At 41.4% G+C, this 17,193-nt stretch overlaps 1 protein-coding gene and 1 pseudogene across 7 annotated transcripts in view; one reads left to right on the top strand and one right to left on the bottom strand.

The window, feature by feature from the left end:
- BABAM2 (BRISC and BRCA1 A complex member 2) overlaps window positions 1-17,193 on the top strand; it is a 475,326-nt gene that overhangs the window by 433,119 nt on the left and 25,014 nt on the right. For all 7 annotated transcript variants that reach the window (XM_029231734.1, XM_029231733.1, XM_029231732.1 and 4 more), the window contains one exon: window positions 456-609. In XM_029231734.1, the coding sequence (XP_029087567.1) occupies window positions 456-609 (154 nt within the window). The remainder of the gene's footprint in view (window positions 1-455; window positions 610-17,193) is intronic.
- Window positions 5,657-7,332, bottom strand: LOC114900545 (annotated as a pseudogene).

The following is a 17,193-nucleotide window of genomic DNA, read 5'->3' as shown; positions in this document are numbered from 1 at the left end:
GATGGTCTCCATCCCACTTCCTCCATCGAATTCTAGATGAGGAAGACAGTGCCTAACCTTTGAGGAGTTTCTGATATAATGGAGACTTAAAGCACATATACAACTAGCTCCTCTATGGAACAGTGGACAAGGTAAGTGCCACAGCAGGTCAGGTGGCTGGGGGTGGCCAGCTTCTGTAACCATTTCCTAGTCTTCCTTCAGCACCTGCACATCAGGCCTCATATTGGTTGAATTTTTATTTATGGGTGATTTGCCTCTCCTCCTAGATTGTAAACTCCATGAAGACAGGGAAGGCACCTTGTATTTCTTGGTCTCTCTCTGCATACCTTTTACCTAAGCCTCAACCAGTACTTGTGGTTCAAATAGTCTTGTACCCAACGTTCAGGTTTAGCCCAAAAAGTGTATTAAAAGGCATTTAAGCCCTAACTTTCTTTTCCTTTCTTCTGTCTTTGCAGTTGACCTGCCCCTGTTTTTTCCTCGAGACCAGCCGACTCTCACATTCCAGTCCGTCTATCACTTTACCAACAGTGGACAGCTTTATTCCCAGGCCCAGAAAAATTATCCATACAGCCCCAGATGGGATGGAAATGAAATGGCCAAAAGAGCAAAGTAAGTGAATCAATTGTTATTTCTTGCAAATAGAAACATTTTGTTTATCTAGTCCAGGAGTTGGGCAAGCTACTGCCTGGAGGCTAAATCCTGCCCTGTGCCTGTTTTTGTAAATAAAGTTTTATTGAAACAACCACACCCATTTTTAAACTTATTTTCTATGGCTGCTTTCGTGCAACCATAGCAGAATGAGTAGTTGAAACAGACCACGTGTAGCCTGGAAAGCAAAAAATACTTGCTATTTGGCCCTTCATAGAAAAAGTTAGCCAACTCCTCATCTAGCCTCCTCAGGTAGATTGCCTTTTTTTCTTTTTAAATGGGTTATATGATTTTTCTGAAATCTACCTTTCTATTTATTTTATTTCTTTTTTTAAGATTTATTTATTTTTGGCTGCGTTGGGTTTTAGTTGCGGCGCACAGGCTCTTCGTTGTGGTGCGTGGGCTTCTCTAGAGTTGTGGCACGAGGGTTTTCTCTTCTCTAGTTGTGGCACGCAGGCTCCAGGGCATGTGGCCTCTGTAGCTGTGGCAAGCAGGTTCCAGAGCACTTGGGCTCTGTAGTTTGTGGCACGCAAGCTCTCTAGCTGAGAAGCGCGAGTTCAGTAGTTGTGGCACACAGGTTTAGCTGCCCCACGGCATGTGGGATGTTAGCTCCCTGACCAGGGATCCAACCCGTGTCCCCTGCATTGTAAGGTGGATTCTTCACCAATGGACCACCGGGGAAGTCCCTCTACCTTTCTATTTAGATTAGAGAATAAGTACTAGGTAGAAATTGGAGTTAAGGAATAACTGGTGTCGATGAAGAAAATATTGGCAGCTACTTTCATTTTTTTTTTAATGGAAAACTTCAGCTGACCGTAAACAAATAGAATTTTTGCCTAGTAGTCAACACATGGATCCAGTACCTAGTTTTTCATATGGAACTATAACGTCTTTGAAGGAACAGAGTGAATTATATATCCCATTGCATCTCTGCAGCCATTACCCAAAGTAGGGCCTATGTCTTCTTTGATTGAATAAATGGCTACACAAATAGCTTAGGACTGTTAAAATCCTTATGGAAGTAAGTTGGGAATTTGATAAAGGTTGAAGTTAGCTGGAGCTTGGAATTTAGAGATACAACTATTGCACATGAATCTCTCTGTAGAAAGCTTTCACCAGTCATATGGAATACGTAAGTGTAAATGCAGAGAGTTTTTTATAGGTAAGACTTTAGTATCTGGAACACCAGTCTTCATGAACCATGGCCTTCCTAGATTGCAGCAACAGTGGATCAACACCATAGTTTCCAAAACTAAATCATAAGAGTGGCAGGTGGTTATTACTTTATCACTCCGTACAGCCTTGTGCTCTCACCTGTGATCCCAGCTGAAGGATGATCAGATCCAAAGAATCACAGAAATGAAGAATATCAATTCAGCATCCTCTTTATTGCTCATCCAGTATTTACTGAGCATCTACCATGATCCAGGCAATGTGCCCCTTGCTGGGGATACAATGATAAATTAGAAATTGTCCATGTCTTCATGGAATTTATAGCCCAACAGGAGAGATCAAAGCCTTTATCATATCAAACGTGTGACGGTTTTAAAGTACCTACTAGTAAAACCTGGCCTTTCAGACCTAGAATGCTCTTGATTGGTAAGACTTCTTGCTCTTTCCTTCCCCTCCCTGGGTCCTATTTCCATCCCCAGGTACCCACTGACATCTATACTTTCTGTAGTACAAGGCCTTCACTCATAGCAGGGTTGGGGCTATTTTAAATAATGACAGAGTAGCTTTCTCTAGAAATCCAGACCTCCCCAGATTCACATGTGGAATCCAGAGCTGTTGTTACCTGAACCTTTAGTGTGCCCGTCTTCCCTGTATTCCTTTTTGTCTGTGATGCCCAAGTCTGAAATTCTATTTAAGGAAAATAACAAACATATGCAAATGTAACTAATAACAATGAGTAAGACTGACTTATCTTGAAATAAACTTGAAAAGGGGGATTATGATGTAAGTTTTACATTTGAGGGATTGCAGTTGTTTAATTCTCCGGGCTTTCCCTGTGTATACATAGGATCTGCCCTTAGAAGATGGGCTGTTATTTGTGGTATGTGCTGTGGAGTCTGAACCAGATGTGTTTTTGTGGTTTCCATAGCAAAGCTATCTCGGTGTGTGTGTGTGTGTGTGTCCGTCTGTGCATCCATATACGCACACGCGCGCTTCTCAAGTAGACATTTTAGAATGTATGAATTGAGTCTTTAAGGAGTTGCAGACCGCAAGCCTATGATTTCAGTATAGGAATATCGTAAGTGAAGCCTGTTTATCTTAACAGATTGGTTCAGAGTTGCAAGAGACATTTGCTTTACTTTACCAGCCTAAAGAAAACATCCGAAGTAATGTTAAAAAAGTCTGCTTTCTACTGTAGTGAAGATGGATCCATTTTAAATGTAATAAAAGAGAAAGCCAGCAGCTCATGCTAGGAAGAAGAAATAGTTTAAAACCTCCTTCTTAAATTGACCTGAGTAACTTCCCTGAGCTGTGTCAGAAGGCCAGGTAATGGATAAGCACAACCAGAGAACTGTCCTGCAGTACAGACCAGAGTTTGGTGGAGAAGGTGGAGAGACAGGACAGAAAGAGAGAAAGGTCAGCTTCAGCATTCCTTACACCCCCTGCTGAAAATATTGTATGTACACAGTGCGTAAAAGGCTATAATTCACTTGGAGAGCTCTGCCCAGGACATAAACACTCTCACGGTTTATGAACAGCGCTAGAGCCCTTTGAGTGGAGTCAGCTGTTTATTCCCTCCTGCAGAGCAAAATTCTAAGCATGTGAATTCAGAAAGGACACCTTCTGGCCAGGGCTCTTCCTATGACATGTACTTCTTGCTCGTGGCTGTTCAGCAAATTCTGTCCTCACAAGTAAATTACCCTCTGCTGGGTGAGCACAGGCTTCAGGGTCATGTGTGCCCCAGTTCCTATCACAAGTTCTAATCTATAAGCTCTGTGGCCTTGGGCAGGGCTATTAACCTTCCTGAACTTCTTCGTGTAAAACAAGACTGTACTCCTCCCTACTGATGGGCTTGATATGAAGGGTCAGTCAGTGGGTGGACATGTGAAAGACCGTTGGGTTTAGCTTCTGCTTTGTCCCACGGTGCCTGTGCCCACTGCTCTCCTCCTGCTGTCTTTCTGCTCCTGCAGGTCTACCCTTTCTTCCATATTCTTCCTTGTGGTTTTCCCATCCATGCTAACTTGCAGGCAGCTCGTTCCCCTCTTTCCAGTTTTGGTTGACTGTTGGTCATATACTGCTTTGAAATCTCTTTTGTATTATTCTTTGATTTTTTTCACGTCTTTGTATACATCTCATTTCCTTAATGGACCTGTGAGTCCTTTGAAGGCAAGGGTTTTGCATATATCTTTTAAAGATATTTATTGCCGTGTAATTTACATACACTTATAATTTACATACAATGAAGTGGACAGATTTAAGTGTATCTTTTTTAAAACAATTATTTATTTATTTATTTATGGCTGCACTGGGTCTTAGTTGCAGCATGCGGGATCTTCACTGCGGCATGCGGGATCTTTGTTTTTTAGTTGCAGCAGGTGGGTTCACAGTTGTGGTATGCGGACTCTTAGTTGCAGCATGCATGTGGGATTTAGTTCCCCAACAAGGAATCGAACTCGGGCTCCTGCATTGGGAATGCAGAGTCTTACCCACTGGACCACCAGGGAAGTCCCTATGTGTATCTTTTGATGGAGTTTTGACAAAGTTACCTTCTACCCCTTTCCAGTTAGTCTCCTCACCCCCAAGACAACGCTGTCTGATTTCTATCACCATGTCTTAGTTTTTCCTCTTCTAGATACTTCTAATAAATGGAATAATACAGATTGTACTCTTTTGTGTCTTTTATATTCAACATAATTATTTTAGAGTTATCTGTTGTGGCATTCCTTTTTTTACTGCTGAGCAATATTTCATTATATGAATATACTATAATGTACTAATCCATTCATCTGCATATTATATTTAGGTTGTTTCCAGTTTGGGGATTTTTATGAATAGAGCTGGTGTGAACTTTTATATAAGCTTTGTAATAGACATATGTTTTCAATTCTGTGGGTAGATACCTGGGAGTATGTGTATGATTAACTTTATAAGAAACTGACAACCTTTTTCGAAGTCCTACCAGTTTATACTCCCACCGGCAATATGCTGGGTTCCAGTTGTTCCGTATCCTCTCCAACACTCGGTATTATCAGTCTTTTTAATTTTAGCTGTGCTGTAGGGGATGAAGTGATACAGCATTGTGTTTTTCATTTTGATTTCCTGATGGTTAATCATGAGCATATTTCATGTGCTTATTGGTGTGTTTTCTTTTGTGAAGCGTCTGTTCAAATTTTGCCTATTTTTAATCTGGTTGTTGGTCTATTTATTACTGAGTTTTAAAAGTTCTTTATATATTTGTCAGAAATATGTATTAGAGATATTTTCTCCTAATCTATGGCTTGCCTTTTCATATTCTTTTTTTTTTTTCAGTTTTATAATCTTTTATTATCAATAACAAACAGCTGCTTTAACGTCTTTGCCAGGCAGCTGTTAAAGGGTGGGTGGACGGACACCCTTGACCCTAACAAGGAAAACTCAAATTAAGCCTTTACGTACAAGCAAATTTAGAGCTCTTTTAAGTGTCCAAAGCTATTAATTAGTTTAAGTGAGGCATTAAACTAATTCTGTATCAACATATTTGAATAACCAGAAACTAAAACGTTCAAATGTTTCTAGTACAAAAAAATTAAATTTGCTTTAGTTATAAAAGAGTTCTGTCAATATACACAAACTGTATACTTCAGACATTCACAAAAATGTGAGCAGAAGGCTTATCAAAAACATTGAATACAATTAGTTTTCAACAACCTCTGGTGGTCCACATCTACAAAGATACCCAGCCCAACCCAACCCAACCCCCCTCCAACTCCCACCCCCACAGAAAAGCACATACTTACCAGAATTTTTAGCAAGCATGGTTTGGGAAAAATTTTTTTTTTAAAAGAAAGGCCCCCAAGGCAAGTTATTTACAGTTTAATTGCCACTGTCAGCTGATCTGGACCTTGACCGGGACCGGGACCTGGACCTGGACCTCTGGCGATCCACAGATGCTGGAGACATAGATCTACTTGAAGAACCACGTTTCTGGCTCTTCTCAGGCACAGGAGACCTACTAACAGAACGGGACTTGCTCCGGCTCCGGCTCCTGGACCGGCTCTAAGACTTGCGACTCCGGGAACAAGATCGGCTACGAGACCTCAAGGAACTCCTGGTCCGGGAATGAGACCTGCTTCGTGACCTACTGTGCCTTTTGCTGCCTTCAGTTAATTTGATTTTTCTCCCATTTATTTCTTTTCCAGAAAGCATTCTTTAAGTCACCATAAGAGGCAAACTCAACTACCCCTTCATTTAATTTGGGTCGGTGTGCGTCCGCAAAGGTTACTTCCCCAGCTTGTCTCATGAAATCTTTGAGATCCTTTATTATTATTTCCCTAGGCTAGTCAAGCAGCAAACCATTAATTGGTCGGAGAAACCTTCATGACATATGCCCAACTGGCTCTTCACCACCCACTTGAAGGACACTACCCAATCGATGGAAGCCTTTAATCGCACAGCCCTCCCTATTAGCAGACTACTGGCGGATGCAGACATGTTCTACTCTTGTGCAGTCACCAAGGACCACTTTACTGCGATCAGGATTCCAACGACCACCTAATTTTGTATCTTTGAACTCTTTTTGACCAGGACCTCTTATTCGGAAGCGTTACAGGAAGACAGCTCTCAACTTAGGGATTAGATCACGTTATCAACGCTCTGGGATCACTGCAACCTGGCACTTCAAGGAAGTGCACCAATTACGTCTAGACCGGCAAACACAGATCTAGAGGTGGCCAGTTGATCACTGTAGGAGCTGACTGGCAAAGTCAACCAGGCCCAACCAAGAGCGACCAAGACAACGATTAGGATAACCCACAGGCACTCCTCGTCATAAGGCCAATGACACAGATAGGCTGCCAGCTGACTCTTGAAGATAAATTCTCAACTATAAGCCGATTTTCTGTTCTTACAGGTGGAGCGTTTCGTCTATCATTTCGAGGTCTGCGACTACTAAAACGGTCTGAGTAGCGTCCTCTACCTCTTCCGCCTCGAGACTGAGCCCTAGCGTGTTCAGCTGTAACCCTTTCACTGCAGAGTTCTTTTCCATCAAGTTCATATACGGCATCGTCTGCATTCCTGGCATCCTCAAATTCCACAAAACCAAAGCCTCTTTTCGGATCAGTATCTCATATTCGTCCATACCCCTTGAAGAATCTTTCACATCCTTCTCCTGGGCCGCTGGATTTAGCCTCCCAATGAATACTCGACAGCCACTCATGTCAGGCTAGTACTTCTTCGAATAAACTGCGCTCATTGGACGCCATCCTCCGCACAGAGGGCAGCCCTGACCACTCGCGATCTGAGCGGCCATGAAGAAGCCTCAATCCGAGAAGCCTTTCCCTCAAAGTGAGCCACTCACCTACCGGACAGGATCTTTGGCAGCTGAGACCCAGAGAGGTCCGTAGTCTGCGACGGAGCCGGCAGCCTCCCCGCAGACCAGGACTCAACTCGTCTACGTCTCTCCACAACTCTTCATATTCTTAACAGTATCTTTTGATGAGCAGAAATTTTTTATTTTTAATTAAATCTATTTTATCAGTGTGTTAGTTTTTTTATAAATTTATTTATTTAATTTATTTATCTTTGGCTGCGTTGGGTCTTTGTTGCTGCGCACGGGCTTTCTGTAGTTGTGGTGAGCGGGTGCTACTCTTCATTGTGGTGCGTGGGCTTCTCATTGCGGTGGCTTCTCTTGTTGCAGAGCATGGGCTCTAGGCGCCCAGGCTTCAGGAGTTGTGGCTCACTGGCTCTGGAGAGCAGGCTCAGTAGTTGTGGTGCACGGGCTTAGTTGCTCCGCTGCATGTGGGATCTTCCCGGACCAGGGCTTGAACCCGTGACCCCTGCATTGGCAGGCGGATTCTTAACCACCGCGCCACCAGGGAAGACCTATCAGTGTTTTATTTTTATGTTAATATTTTTGTATCCTCATAATTATTTACCTTCCACAGGGTCATGAAGAGATTCTCCTATGTCTTTCTCTAGGAGCTTTGGTTTTGGTTTGACATTTAGGTCTATGACCCATCTCAAATTAATTTGGGGATGTGGTATGAGGTAGAGGCTAAAGTTAATTTTTTTGTTTATATATCTCCAGGTTAACTTAAGCAACATTTGTTGAAAAAAACCTTTCTTTCCCCGTTGAATTACCTTCATGCCTTTGTCAAAATAAATAGACCAGGGCTTCCCTGGTGGTGCAGTGGTTGAGAGTCCGCCTGCCGATGCAGGGGACATGGGTTCGTACCCCGGTCCGGGAAGATCCCACATGCCGCGGAGCGGCTGGGCCCGTGAGCCATGGCCGCTGAGCCTGCGCGTCTGGAGCCTGTGCTCCGCAATGGGAGAGGCCACAACAGTGAGAGGCCCGCGTACCGCAAAAATAAATAAATAAATAAATAGACCATATATGAGTGGGTCTGTTTCTGGATATTCTGTTTCATCTATCTATTTTTCTGTTTATACACCAATACCAATGGTTCTTAGAATCAGGAAATGTAAATTCTCTAACTTTATTCTTTTTAAAGATTGCTTTGGCTGTCCTAGGTCCTTTTCTTTTCTGTATACGTTTTAGAATAAGTTTGCCACTTCCAACCGCAACCTGCAAAAGAAAAGCCTGCTGAGATTTTGATTGGGATGGCATTGAATCTGTAGGTCAAAAAGGGAAGAATCGACATTTTAACAATACCGAATTCTTCCTATCAGTAAACATGGTTTTTATTTAGATCTTCTGTAATTTACCTCAGAAATGTCTTAAGATTTCAGTGTAGAAGTCTTGGATATTTTTTAATGTTTTTGCTTTTATTGTGAATGATAGCTTTTCAGATTTTATTTTCCAGTTGTTGCTAGTATATAGAAATAGAAATGACTTTTCTGTATTGACCTTGTGTACTGTGACATTGCTAAATTTACAATCCTACTAAGTTCTAGTAGCTTTTTGATAGATTTCTTAGAATTTTTTACATAAATAGTCATATCATCTGTTAACAGCTTTACTTCTTTCTATCTAGTGTTTAAATCTTTACATTTTTTAGTTTCTTTCTTTTTTCTTTTTTTTTTTTTAACCTACTTGCACTGACTGGGACCTCTAGTCCAGTGTTGTACACAAGTGCTGTGAGCAGACATCTGGCCTTATATTTCCACATTAAAATTGATGTTAGCAGTAGGTTTTACATAGATGTCTTTAGCAGATTGAAGAAATTCCCTTATATTCCTACTTTGCTAAGAGTTTTTATCATGAGTGAGTGTTGAATTCTGTAGAATGCTTTTTCTGCCTCTATTGACATGATCCTGTGGCTTTTCTTCTTCTATTAGAGTGGTGAATTACGTTAATTAGGTTTTGACTGTTAGACCAACCTTGCATTCCAGGGATAAATAAACCCTTCTGAGTCATGATATTTTATCCTTTTTTATATTATTAGATTTGATTTGCTAAAATTATGTTAAAAGTTTTACATCTGTGTTCATGGATGATACTAGTCTGAAATTTCCTTTCTTGTGTTGTCCTTGTTAGACTTTGATAATAGCACTACAAATAAAAGGAATTGGCAAGTTTTCCTTCCTTATCTGTTTTCTGAAAGAGTTTATGTAGGTTTGGCATTATTCTTTTCTAAATGTTTGGTAGAGTTTATTTGTGGGGAAAAAAATTCAATGTCTATACTAAATATAGGGATATTCAGATTTTTAAAAATTTCTTCCTGTGTTAGTTGTAGCAAGTTGTGGGGTTTTTTAAAGAAATTTATCCATCATATTTAAGTTGTTGAATGGATTAGCGTAGAATTGTTTATGGTATTGTCTTATTTTCCTTTTAATATCTATGGGGGCTATAGTGATATAACTTCTTTTATTCCTTACAGTGAAAATTTGTATCTTTTTCCTCTCCCTTTCTTTTAAAAACAGTCTATCTAGGGGTTTATCAATTTTTCTAATCTTCTCAAAGAAACAAGCTTTTACTTTGTTGATTTTATCCATGGTTTGTTTTCCATTTTATTAATCTATGCTTTTATCTTTATTATTTCCTTCAATTTATTTTCAGTTTAATTTCCTCTTCTTTTTCAATTTTTTCAAAATAGAAGCTTAGATCATTGATTTTAATCCTTTCTTTCTTTTTTTTTTTTTTTGTGGTATGTGGGCCTCTCACTGTTGTGGCCTCTCCCGTTGCAGAGCACAGGCTCCAGACGCGCAGGCTCAGCGGCCATGGCTCACGGGCCCAGCCGCTCTGCAGCATGTGGGATTTTCCCGGACCAGGGCACGAACCCATGTCCCCTGCATCGGCAGGTGGACTCTCAACCACTGCGCCACCAGGGAAGCCTCTTTTCTTCTTTTTTAATATAAGCCTTTAAAGGTATAAATTTCTCTCTAAAGTTTGCTTTAGTTGTATCCCGCAAAATTTGATATTTTTTTTTGTTTTTATACAGCAGGTTTTTATTAGCCATCCATTTTATACCCATCAGTGTATACATGTCAATCCCAATCTCCCAATTCATCCCACCACCACCCACCACCCCCCCGCCCCTTTCCCCCCTTAGTGTCCATACGTTTGTTTTCTACATCTGTGTCTCTATTTCTGCCCTGCAAACCAGTTCATCTGTACCATTTTTCTAGGTTCCACATATATGCGTTAATATACGATATTTGTTTTTCTCTTTCTGACTTACTTCACTCTGTATGACAGCCTCTAGATCCATCCACATCTCAGCAAATGACCCAATTTCGTTTCTTTTTATGGCTGAGTAATATTCCATTGTATATATGTACCACATCTTCTTTATCCATTTGTCCATCAATGGGCATTTAGGTTTCTTCCATGACCTGGCTATTGTAAATAATGCTGCAGTGAACATTGGGGTGCATGTGTCTTTTTGAATTATGGTTTTCTCTGGGTATACGCCCAGTAGTGGGATTTCTGGGTCATATGGTAGTTCTATTTTTAAATTTTTAAGGAACCTCCATACTGTTCTCCATAGTGGCTGTATCAATTTACATTCCCACCAACATTGCAAGAGGGTTCCCTTTTCTCCACACCCTCTCCAGCATTTGTTGTTTGTAGATTTTCTGATGATGCCCATTCAAACTGGTGTGAGGTGATACCTCATTGTAGTTTTGATTTGCATTTCTCTAATAATTAGTGATGTTGAGCAGTTTTTCATGTGCTTCTTGGCAATCTGTATGTCTTTTCCATTATCATTTTGTTAGAAAAAATTTTTAATTTCCTTTGTGATTTCTTTTTGAACCATGAGATATTTTTAATTGTGCTGCTTGAATTTCAAGTGTTTGGGGATTTTTCTAGATGTTTTATTGTTACTGATATTTAATTTCTGTTTTGGTCAGAGATTATAATCTGTGTGATTTTAATCCTTTGAAATTTGTTGAGACTTGTTTTATGGCCCAACATATAGTCCATCTTGATATAGTTCATGTGAACTTGAAAAGAATGTGTGTCCTGCAGTTCTGAGATATAGTGTTCTATATACATACTAAGTCAAATTACTTGTTAGTGTTATTCAAATCTTCTATATCCTTACTATTATTTTTTGTGTTTATTATTATAACAGTTACTGAAAGGAGGTGGTAAAATTTCCACCTATGATTTTGTATTTGTCTATTTCTCCTTTTAGTTCTGTCATTTTTTGCTTTTTGCATTTTGAAGTTTTGTTATTTAAGTACATACATATTTGGAATTGTTATGTCTTCTTGATAAATTGGCCATTCTATCATTATGAAATGATTCTTGCTATTTCTGATAATACTACTTCACTTGAATTCTGCTTTGTCTGATATTAATATAGTTACACTAGCTTTCTTTTTCTTTTTTAATTTTTAATTTTTATTTTTTAACATCTTTATTGGAGCATAATTGCTTTACAATGGTGTGTTAGTTTCTGATTTACAACAAAGTGAATCAGCTATACATATACATATATCCCCATAGCTGCTCCCTCTTGCGTCTCCCGCCCACCCTCCCTATCCCACCCCTCTAGGTGGTCACAAAGCACCAATCTGATCTCCCTGTGCTATGCGGCTGCTTCCCACTAGCTATCTATTTTGGTAGTATATATAAGTCCATGCCACTCTGTCACTTCGTCCCATCTTACCCTTCCCCCTCCCCGTGTCCTCAAGTCCATTCTCTACATCTGCGTCCTCATTCCTGCTTTCCTATGCCTACTTTTTGCTTGGTATATCTTTTTTCATCCTTTTGCTTTCATCCTATGTGTGCCTTTATATGTCAAGGAAACCTTTTGTAACTTGGTTTTTTAAATCTAGTCTGATAATCTCTGCCTTTTAATTGGAGTATTTCATTCATTTATATTTCATATAATTAATGAGCTGGTTGGGTATAAGTCTATCTTCTTACTATTTGTTGTTTAATTTCCCCTGTTCTTTATCCCTTTGTTCTTCCCTTCCAAATCTTCCATTTGATTTATTTGAGTATTTTTTAGTATACCATTCTCTCTTCTATTGGTCTTTTAGTTATAGCTCTGTGTATCATATTTTAGTTATTAACACACTAAAATATATTCTTAATTTATCTCAGTCTACCATGAATTAATATTACAACAGTTCAAGTATAATGTAGAAACCTAAAACAATGTAATTCTCTTGTGCTATTATATTCAGATGTTTCACTTCTTCATATATTATGAATCCCACAATACATGTTATTTCTTTGGCTTTTAATAGTCAGTTGACTTCTAAAGAATTTTAGAAAAGAAAGAAAAATTATGCTCCATTTTATTCTGGCTTTCTGCACATCCACACCCAGGCAGATAGATAAAGTTTCCCATTCTCTTTACCACTTGTCTGAGCCTCCCTCCTCAGAGGCCTGGCATTTGAGTAACATAAATACAGAGAGGAAATGCATGTGGCAGTTAAGAGCACTGACCCTAAAGTCAAGAGAGAGTTGGGTTTAAACCTGTCTCTGCTATCACTAGCTGTGTGACTTTAGGCAAATTCATAGTCTGAATCTGTCTCCTTATCTATAAAATGGTGAAGCTAGTTTAGAATATCAAATGGGGTGTGTGATTTTCTATTGTTGATTTGCAAATTTTATATCTTAAAACAGCACAAATTATTATCTCACACTCTCTGTGGATCCAACACAACTTTCCTGGCTTCTCTGTTTAGGGTCCCAAAAGACTAAAATCAAAGTGTTGGCTGGGGCCGTTACCACATCGGAGGCCCAGGGCCTCTTCCAAGCTCATTCAGGTTGTTGGCAGAGTTCAGATCCTTGTGGTTGTAAGACTGAGGTCCCTGCTTCCTTGCTGGCTGTCAGGTGGAGGCCATTCCCTGCCATGTGGGCCCCTCCATCATCAAGCTTGCAGTAGTACATCAAACACTCATGTTTCCAATTTCTGACTTCTGTGTCACTGACATCTAGTCTCTGATTTAAAGGGTTCATTTGATTAGGTCAGGCCTACCAGTTAATCTCCCTTCCTTAACGTCATCCATTGGTTCCATGTAACATAACCCACTTACAGGAATGAAATTCATCATTTTTCACGGTCCTGGGGATTATACAGGGAGTGTACACCAGGGGCTGAGGAATCTTAGGAGCTATCTTAGAATTCTGCCTACTACACAGGGTAATGTAGGTGAATTGTCCAGCATAGGATCTGTCATGTCATAAGCATTCAGTAAATGTTAGAATTCAGCGTCATCATACCTGGAGAAAAAACAGAGATTTTTAATTAAAAGATGGCGGAGTCAGCATTGCTAGCTTTGCATGCAACCGAGTAAACAGTCCCTCAAACCTCAGTGACTTGGCCAGAGATTCTTAAGTTCTAGGCTGCTCCATCCATGGCTGCTGTCCCCTATGGTTGTGTCTTCTTGGTGCCAGTACAGCCAGTTTGAAAGGTGGAAAACCTCCATCCTTCAACTGTATAATCTACATAAAACCAACTATCACTTTAAAAAAAAAACTGAACCCTCTCGTTACCTACCTTGGTATCTTATACATAGCTTTAGCTCTGTCTAAATGAATGAATCAGATAATGTTTTATAATGCTTTCTAGTTTGATAAATCTATGAATAGGTGGAGTGAGTTTTCCATGAGTTTCATTGTATAAAGCATTAGGTTGATCCTAGAGGCCTGAGTATGTTCTCAGAGCAGCATTGAACCCTAAAACCACCTACTGCAGTGGCTTGTCACACATTAAATCCATTATATAAATGGAATAGTTCGAAAAATAGCTTCTCGGTCAACACATGCAAGCAATTCATCATGAACCTTCTAAAACATTTTTTTGTTTCCCCTCTTGACTCCATGTCAGAAAGAGATGTTATTTTCTTATTTAGAAACTTATCGAGATACTCCCAAAGCAATCCCTAATTTCCCATATGTGGCTCTTCACCGTGCATACTTCTGTTATTTGTCATTCTATTGTCTTTGCAGAATAACTTTCTCTTTCAATAATTTTTAAAAATTGTACATTCTGGGCTATTTTTCATCGTTAATACCTTAGTATTCCCAAAGACACTGTTTCCTTCAAACTTCTCATTAGCTGCTAAATGCTTCAATCCAGTCTTATGCATTAGCCCTCTAAGTAAAACAGGTAAAAACAGATCTTCTCTCCTCAAGAGAAGGGGGTTAGATGTCCCCACCTGACGTGTCCCTCATCCCTTCCCTGACTGTGGCCTCCGGGGCCCCTCTGGGATGCCATGGAGCACAGCGTGGAAATCCCAGTCCTAAGAGGGCACTTCACAGTACGGTTGCAGGAGCCCTGAGGCCTGAGAATTCTTTAAAGACCAGGGTAGGGCTGGTGGGGGGAAGGGTGATCTTGAAGCATAAGTGGTTATAATGTGAGCCTACTCACATCTCCTGGTAAGATTTAATTGTGGCATCAGGCCTCTCTCTGCAGTCCCTGTGCTTGGTAAGCTGGCCAGAGGGAACGCTGACTGAACCAGCTTTGGGGCCCAGGTATCCAGTCGTCGCTCTATGTTAGGGAAAACCCTGACGGGGACGTTGCAGCCCTCTCCCTCTCCCAGGACCACTAACCCCCCCCCCCCCCCCCCCCCCTTTTAAACGTATTTTTTGAACTCCCATATGGCACGGTAGGGGTTGACCAGGAAGGTAAGACTTGTGGCCACTGACTGCTCACCCTCACAGCCTTTCTGCGAGGGGAGCAGCTGCAGAACTGAGCCATTCTGGGCAGGAAGCGTCCTGGGAATGGAAGGGAGAGCCCCGAGCTAGGCAGAGCAACCAGGCTGGGGCTCCCAGAAAGCTTGGCCACACGGGGCCCATCGGAGCTCAGACCTCAGTGGCAGAGCCTGCAAGCCCAGCTGCTGCTATGATTCATAGGTTTTCTTTCTTTTTTTTTTTTTTTTTTTGCCTTGAGTTTCCTAGGAATAGTTCCCTCTAAAAACTCCCAACCTCATCTCAGCTGAACTCCCCTCAAGAGAGAAGAGGGAATTTTCCAGGCCCAGGCTGGCCTCGCTTGGGGGATGAGAGCACCCGTAGAAGACAGGAGAGGAGCCAGTGATGGTGCCTCCCGAGGAACTGGGGAAGGCTAAGGGCGCCAAACCTTCCTCTCCCCCACGCGTCCCGGGTTCCTGTGTTCACAAGCTGACCCATCCCTCCTAGGGTTTAAAGAGAAAGTAGTTGTGAGGAGAAAAATAAAGGAAATAAATACCATGAAATTCTTGGATCTTTGAACTCTCGCAGAGAATCATTTTGAAAAGTATCTTCAAGGGATTTGGTTTGTTTTTTCTTTCAGAAGAGAGAGCAACAGAGACGGGGAGGACTCCAGATCTGCCTGGCATCCAGGCATCCTCTCCAAATTGCGTAGGGCAGAGAGAACATGTTATTTATTAGAACCTGACATCTGTTGCTGTGAAATGATAAGCTCCATTAAAAAGCACGGCCATCAATTACTGCTAATACAGCCCTCATCCTGGAGTGGGCTGCTCACCACACTTCCAGCCTGTGCAGACCAGGCTGTACCAGGCACAGAGCATCCGCAGCCCCGCGCAGCCTCCCCGCTCCTTCCACAGGACCTCTCAGGCCGTCCCTCCCAGGCCCTCCAGCTGGGCTTCTGGCTTCCTTTGATTCCACTCTTTGGCCGCTCTGAGGGCTGTTTTCAGGACTGAACCCCCTGTCCATGCTGCTTTCTCAGTGGGAAACAGGGTGAGGCTTTACTCTCTGGTCTCAGTCATGCAAGCCGGAAGGAGCTGCACACAGCAGAGTAACTGGGAGATGAACGCATCTTAGTTGGGGGAATTCACTTAGTTGTGGTGTTGTGAGAGCTACTGATCAGCTCAGGCTTGGGTATCCCTCCCAGGATGGGAAAACGTTCATGATAACCAAGTGCACCTACTTCCTTGTCTGTGAGTTACAACCCTACATTTTCTTGGAAAAATAGACAGATGTCCTATAAAGTCAGAAAGGAAGGAATAGGGGAGTTGGTTTTGGATTTTTATAGTATATGAAAGTAGAAACACACGCTTATTCATGGAATTGGAGTTGCCTTTGAACGGTTGGAAGGGAAAACGTACAGTAAGTAAAGAAAATGCAGAGAATAACAGCCTGGGAGTTAGGAGACCTGGGTCTCGTGTGGACACCATTATTAATTTCCTGTGTGAACTCGGAAAGGACACTTCACCTTTCGGGGCCTCAGTACCCTCGTCTGAAAGTACTGGGCTAGTAGCTCATGATCACTAAGCTCTAACGTATTTCTGGGATTTTAAGTGAAAATTGTGTTTAAGGTAGTTTAGCATACTTTTTTGTTCGTGTTGACAAAATTCCATCTCTGTCGCCAGAGGTCAGACACAAATTGAAAACATTGCTAAATGGAATTAAGTACACTCCGTACGTGATGTTTTTTTGTACAACCCGTATCTAATATTTATAGAACACTTCAGCTGTGGGACGTGCACACATATGCCCTGAACACACACACCCAGTAAAATACTTCTAGATGTAATACTTTTTCAGATGTCAAGTTAAAACAGCTTCTCGGGAATTAGGCTTGACTGTTCAGATGTGCGTGTTGGTTTCTGACAGGTGCCGCCGGGGCTGCTCAGGGCTTATGTGGAGTCCAGCCAAGGCAGGAGGGCCAAGCCGCATGGTTCTATCATTTCTCATGAAGGCATGCATTCTAGAAATAGGGGAAGCATCAAAGGACAACCATCTAAAAATCTGTGCACATCATTAGTGACAAGCAGAGGCCTTGCTTCTGCAGAAATGGGATTCTGTCTTGTCTGTGGTCAGATCCTTCAGCGCAGGGACCACCTGTGAACATGAACTAGATTCATGACTTGTTAAAATCACAGCTTTATAGAGGTGAGCAAAAACAGGGAGCAGATATAGTAACCTCTATGCCAGTGACCTCCAAAATCCACAGCCAATAGCAGAGCTAGGTTGGGTGACCAAGCAGGGATGCATTTAGGAAGGTAAGTGTGACAGTAGGGGCCAGT

Source organism: Monodon monoceros, unplaced genomic scaffold (genome assembly GCF_005190385.1).
Source record: "Monodon monoceros isolate NGI ecotype Baffin Bay Population unplaced genomic scaffold, NGI_Narwhal_1 Super_Scaffold_19, whole genome shotgun sequence".
NCBI classification, from domain to species: domain Eukaryota; kingdom Metazoa; phylum Chordata; class Mammalia; order Artiodactyla; family Monodontidae; genus Monodon; species Monodon monoceros.
Note: the sequence above shows the minus strand (reverse complement) of the source record. Positions and strands in the feature narration are given on the sequence as shown.